The 6,134-nt window shown below is 51.5% G+C and overlaps 1 protein-coding gene across 7 annotated transcripts in view; it reads right to left on the reverse strand.

The window, feature by feature from the left end:
* The window catches only part of ZMYND8 (zinc finger MYND-type containing 8), a 143,659-nt gene that overhangs the window by 44,693 nt on the left and 92,832 nt on the right, over window positions 1–6,134 (reverse strand). For all 7 annotated transcript variants that reach the window (XM_021718344.1, XM_021718348.1, XM_021718347.1 and 4 more), the window contains one exon: window positions 5,141–5,281. In XM_021718344.1, the coding sequence (XP_021574019.1) occupies window positions 5,141–5,281 (141 nt within the window). The remainder of the gene's footprint in view (window positions 1–5,140; window positions 5,282–6,134) is intronic.

Consider the following 6,134-nt stretch of genomic DNA (forward strand, 5'->3'; position numbering starts at 1 on the left):
AAGATCCATCAATCAGGACAACCAAAGGAAGTAAGACAAAGGTTGCACGCTCCACTACTACTACCTGTAAGGAAAACAGACAACAATCAAAACAATACCACATTTGAGAGCTGCAGTATGTAAGCCTTTGACCTTAAACAAAATTCGGAAACATGAAGCAAGCTATTCAAAATCTTGGAGCACAGAATCTCTGTTTTAGGGAAGTCAACTCCTGAACCATAACTTTGTGAACAAAATAGACGATGGTTGAATTTCATCAGCTGCACGTCTTTCAAGTGTTCATTTGCAGTCACCAAAACTAACCAATGATTTCTTATGTGTTCAGCAACTGAACCTTATTTGGTTCAGTAAGGAGCTCAGTAATTAAGAAAACCTTTATTTTCTTTTTTTGAGTTGGAGTCTCACTCTGTCGCCCAGACTGGAGTGCAGTGGCCGGGAGCGGCCACTGCAACCTCGACCTGCTGGGCTCCGGCGATCCTTCTGCCTCAGCCTTCCGAGTAGCCGGAATTACAGGCATGCGCTACCACGCCCGGCTGATTTTTTGATTTATTGTAGAGATGAGTTCTCGCTGCCCAGGCGGGTCTTGAACCCGCGGGCTCAGGTAATCCACTCACTTCAGCCTCCCAAGGCACGGGATTACAGGCTGAGCCACCAAGCCCTGCTTAAAAGCTGTTGTAAATGTTTTTAATAGTTTTAACTTACAGAGAGCAAAATTCACTTTTGGGGGGTCTACAATTCTCCACTTCTTCAATACCTGCAGAGACCCATGTAACCGCCACCACAGACACAATGCAGCCCAAGCCCATCTCTCGAAGACTCCTCCCATCTGTAGGCAGGCCCACCTCCTTCTCCCCCCCAGCAATCACCCATCTGTTCCCAATCTCCACACGTTTGCCTTTTCTGGGTTTTTTTTTTTTTTAATGAAATTTCGTTTGTTAAACACAATACTTTCATCATTATCGCTGGCCCTCCCTATCATTTCTGCCTGTGGAAAATAGTCACGTGGACAAGAGACATCATCAAGCCCCCAGAGCAGGTGCTCAGTCACTGGGCAACCACCAGAGAATTCTACAATGCTTCCCTCCCCCTTCTGACTTTGCCACCCACCCACATGGGTCCCAAGTTGATCCTCTTCCTGGCGGGTAACTGAAACTGCAGCCCATAAAACACCCACATCCCCAATGCTTGTGGTTCTGCAGAAGGAGGAGAGGATGGGGACGTATGTCTTGGGACTGGAAAAGCTGCCGAGGGAGACAGGAGCGCCGCGGCTACCCCCGTGCCCACCCACCAGGACACACGACAGGAAGAGATCTTTCACACCCACGATGCAGCAGGCCAAACCGAGGATGCCCGATGACTACCCCGTTTAAGGGGAGAGTCATTCCTTCCAAGCAAGACTGGCAGAGAGAGACATCACCGTGAGAACGCCTCCGACGGTGCTTCTTTTTGGGGTGTGGAGGCAGGAGGAGGGCGTGAGAATGGCGTGAGAACGCAAACCACATCTTCAGGAACAATGAATGTTCCCAAGGCAGCAAATGGGTCCCCTTTCACTCGAATGAGGACCCCACCAATCGATATGAACGGGAGCCCCAAGTGCAACCGCCCTGACTGTTCTATGACATCCAGGCAGCACAAACAAGTGACCCGGATGAACACTGTGGGCACTGGCACTGTGGAAACACAGGTTTGCTCTGGCCCTGTAGCCCCTGGTCCAGGGATGCTGGCTGCCTCAGGCTTCCTCTCCAGACTCAGTTTCTTCACCTGAAAATGGCACTGCAGGACAAGATGCATGAATCTAAAGGTGCCAACCACCACAGGCTGTGGAATTAAACCACGAGTGTGACTGGGCACAGGAGCCACTGTCCCTTCCTGAACCCTCAGCCTGGAGGCCTCCCAGTGCTGTTGAACACCTGTTTCTACCCAAGCTTCACAACTTGCTTCCCCTCCTCCACCTGATCTCTCCGTGCTCAATGTCCCAGAACCCTCACTCCTCCCCATGCTCTAGCCCTGACCCACGAGCTTGGCAAGCCATTGAGTGCGGCGAGCTACCAGGGCTGGACCGTTCTTTGCTGAGTGGGGCTGGCCGCCAACCACTACCGTCTCCCACCAAAGTCACAAGAACCGCTGCTCTAACCCAATCCCACTACATGTCAAGATGTCCAGGTCAGGTACGCTGGCTCAGGCCTGTAATCCCAGCACTCTTTGGGAGGCCGAGGCGAGAGGACTGCCTGAGCTCAGGAGTTCTAGACCAGCCTGGGCAACTTGGCAAGATCTCGTCTCTACAATAAATCAGAAAAGTAGCCGGGCAGGGTAGCGTACGCCTGTGGTTCAAGCTACTTGGAAGGCTGAGGTGGAAGGATCGCCTGAGTCCAGCAAGTCGAGGCTGCAGTGGCCATAAGTGTGCCACTGCACACCAGCTTGGGCAATAAAGTGAAACTACAACTCAAAAAAATAGTAATAATAATTTCCAGAATTACACTTCCAGGCCTGAGCCCAGGTACCCCAATTCCTGCTTCCAACCACCCTCTTAACTGCTCCACCAAGCGGCCTAACAGCATCTCAGACCTACAGAACATAATCTGAACACCTGAAGTCTGCTGCTTTCCCATACACAATCTCCCAGCACAGGCACTGACACAGCCTGGTCATGCTCTCCGGTGGGACCCAGTCTATACGCTGTAGGATGTCTCAGCAGCAGCTTCAGCCTCTACCCACTAGAGGCCAGGAGCATGTCATCTCCAGAGGTAACAACCAAAAATGTCTCCAGACATTGCCTGGGGGATGGGGAAGTATTTGAAAATGGCCCCAGAGGCCAAGTTCGGTGGCTCAGCCTGTAATCCCAGCACTTTGGGTGGCCGAGGCGAGTGGATTGCCTGAGCCCACGGGTTCGAGACCAGGTCGGGCAACTTGGCGAGACCTCGTCTCTACAGTAAATAAATAAATAAATAAAGCAATTAGCTGGGCATGGTAGTGCGCACCTGTAGTTCCGGCTACTTGGAAGGTTGAGGCGGAAGAATTGCTGGAACCCAGCAGGTGGATGCTGGGGGGGTCGTAAGTGTGCTACTACATACCAGCCTGGGTGATAGAGTGAGAATCCAACTCAAAAAAAAAAGAAAAGAAAAGAAAATGGCCCCAGATAAGAATGACTGACTGACATCAGCTATTCTCTACACAGCACCTAGCAGGGTCCTACTGAAACAAGGGAAGTCCATTCACATCCCCCTGCCCGTGGCTGGACCCCTCCCCGCCAGGGTCTGCAAGGCCCCATGCTGTCTCTGGCCGTGTCTCAGCCTTCTCCTCCCACCCACTGGGAGGCAGCCAACCTGGCCTCCTCGCTTCTCCCATAACACACCAAGTTCCCCCTACCCTGGGTCCTTTAAAAAAAGCAATCTCTTACTTCTAGAAAGTTCTTCCTCCTAATGTCAACATGGCTGGTTCCTCTTGTCATGGAAACCTCAACTCAAACAGCACCTCCTCAGAGAGGCCTTCCTGAAGCCCTCTGCCCGAGTGAAGTGCTACCTCTGTGTCCAGCGCACCTGCCTCTCCCCTTACCACATCGACACACTTCACCTTCCAGGTATCCAGCATGGTGTGAACCGTCTACCTTGTATTTCCTTCTATCCTTGTATTTCCTTTTCTATAACCCAGGCTCCTCAAGAGCAGGGTCCTCAGCTGACTCACCGAGAATAGTACACAGCCCAGAACAGAATCTGCTCAATAAAAACGCCAAGGCAAGATGTATGGAATCATCCATCGACAGCAACTTCACACTTGGTAGTTTAGCATTTCTGATGCCAAGTTTTGCTAAAGTCTTTGGCCTAAGGTAGTGTTTTGTTTTGTTTGACTTGGAGTCCCACTCCGTCACCCAGTCTGGAGTGCAGTGGCACGCTCACAGTCCACTGGGCCCAGGAGATCTTACCACCTCAGCCTTCCAAGTAGCCTGAACTCCAGGCACATGCTACCACGCCCGGCTAATAGTTTCCTGTTGTTGTTGTTGTTGTAGACAGGGACTCATCAAGTTGCCCATGCTGGTCTCAAACCTGCGGGCTCAGGCAACCCACTCACCTCGGCCTCCAAAAGTGCTGGGATTACAGGATGAGCCACTGAGCCCGGTCATGTAGTTTTTAAAACTAAGCTAACACAGTGGGTTAAAAATGAGAGCAATAGCTAGGCTTGGTGGCTCAGCCTGTAATCCCGTGCTTTGGGAGGTTGAGGTGAGTGGATCACCTGAGCCCGCAGGTTTGAGACCTGCCTGGGCAACTTGGTGAGACCTCATCTCTACAATAAATCAAAAAATTAGCCGGGCGTGGTAGCACGCGCCTGTAGTTCCAGCTACTTGGAAGGCTGAGGCGGAAGGATCGCCGGAGCCCAGCAGGTCGAGGCTGCGGTCTGGGCAACAGAGTAAGACTCCAACTCAAAAAAAAAAAAAAAATGATAGCAATAGTTGATGCTGTTGTTATTATTATTATTATCCAGGTGATGAAGGCTAGCATTTTTTTTTTTTAATTAAAAGAGGTCGGGCACAGTGGCTCATGCCTGAAATCCCAGCACATTGGGAAGCAGAGGGGAGAGGATTGCCTGAGACCAGCCTGGGTAACATGGTGAGACCACATCTCTACAAGAAATAAATTAGCCAGGCGTGATGATGTGTGCCTGGAGTTCCAGCTACTTAAAAGGCAGAGGCGGAAGGATCACCAAAGCCCAGTAGGTCGAGGCTGCAATGGCCATGAGGGTGCCACTGCCCTCCAGCCTGGGGGACAGAGACTCCGACTCAAAAAAAAAAATTAAAAGAAAGTTAAGAAACGTCAGAGTACACTGCATGTGGGAAGTGTCAATACTAGCTCATGACTCCCGTTTCTGTTCCATGTGTGCATTTACAGACGGAAGAACAGGGCTCCTAAGGTCAAGGGCAAGCGAAGTTGTAAACACTGGCCGGGAGCCCTCAGGACAGAACCACTCGGCAGGTCGACAGGCCCCAGGAGACCCCTGGCTTGCCTCTCTCATTTATCTTTTCTCACCTCCAACCACTGCACGGAAAAAAGCGGTTGCAGGCTTAGGAACCACATGCAAAAGAGGACGACACAACAGGCAAAGACACCCCCGGTGGCCACAGAAAGACGCTCTGACGGGCCCCACTGACCCAGGTTGAGGTTCAGGATGCTGCCGGTGGTGGCTGTTTTGTCCGTCTTCATCGTGATCGGAGTTGACGGTTGAGGAGAGAAAGGTTTCGGGCTGCCAGATAAACTCCCTGCTTGTCCAGTCTTGGTGGAAGCTGGGGAAGCTGAAAAAGCAGGTCATGGTTAACAGGCAGATTTACAAACAAGCAAACAGGCAAAACTTATAGATGTGGGGTCAGGAGAAAGCAGAGAAGTCATGAAATCTGATTTGAACCGGACAGGGCTGATGCAGCCTCCTGGGTGCGGTGGGGTGAGATAGGGCGGGGCGGAGAGAGCTGGCCAGTTATTTTGAGCAGAGAGCTTTAACCCAACATTAAACCCTTAAAGCCACAAAGGAAGAAGGCCTCCCGGCTATTCTATTAAACATAAAGCTCTAAGACAAATCGGCTAAGCTGCCGCTGAAATTGGTTTGGGCCAGTCACAGTATAAATCTCAAAATAAATGGCGATTAAAGCAGCCCCCACATGGTCCAGATGGGGAGACTGGGAGCCAGGCCTGCAAACACACGGCATCCGTTGGTGGCAAGACCGCGGCCAGCTCACGCCAGCCACTGCAGCTGCCAGGGACTGACCCACTCGGCCCCTGGGGAAATCTCCAGCTCCCATTTCAAAGGTTCTCAAGGCTACATGAAGCCAAACTCGGTACCAGATGGAATGAGGAGGACGTGGGTAAACCATCTCCCTCTTTATTGTGTTTTAAACTTTTACAAGAGGACAGAGTCGTGTAGCTATGCCCTAGGCTTTTAAAAAAGACCTTCAGCCAAGCTCGGTGGTTCAGCCTGTAATCCCGCACCTTGGGAGGCTGAGGTGAGTGGATTGCCCGAGCCCACGGGTTCAAGACCTGTCTGGGTAACTTGGCGAGACCTCATCTCTACAATAAATCAAAAATTAGCTGGGAGTGGTAGCGCGCACCTGTAGTACCAGCTACTTGGAAGGCTGAGGCGGAAGGATCGCCGGA

This window comes from Carlito syrichta, unplaced genomic scaffold (assembly GCF_000164805.1).
Source record: "Carlito syrichta isolate Samal-C Ts95f unplaced genomic scaffold, Tarsius_syrichta-2.0.1 Scaffold312118, whole genome shotgun sequence".
NCBI classification, from domain to species: domain Eukaryota; kingdom Metazoa; phylum Chordata; class Mammalia; order Primates; family Tarsiidae; genus Carlito; species Carlito syrichta.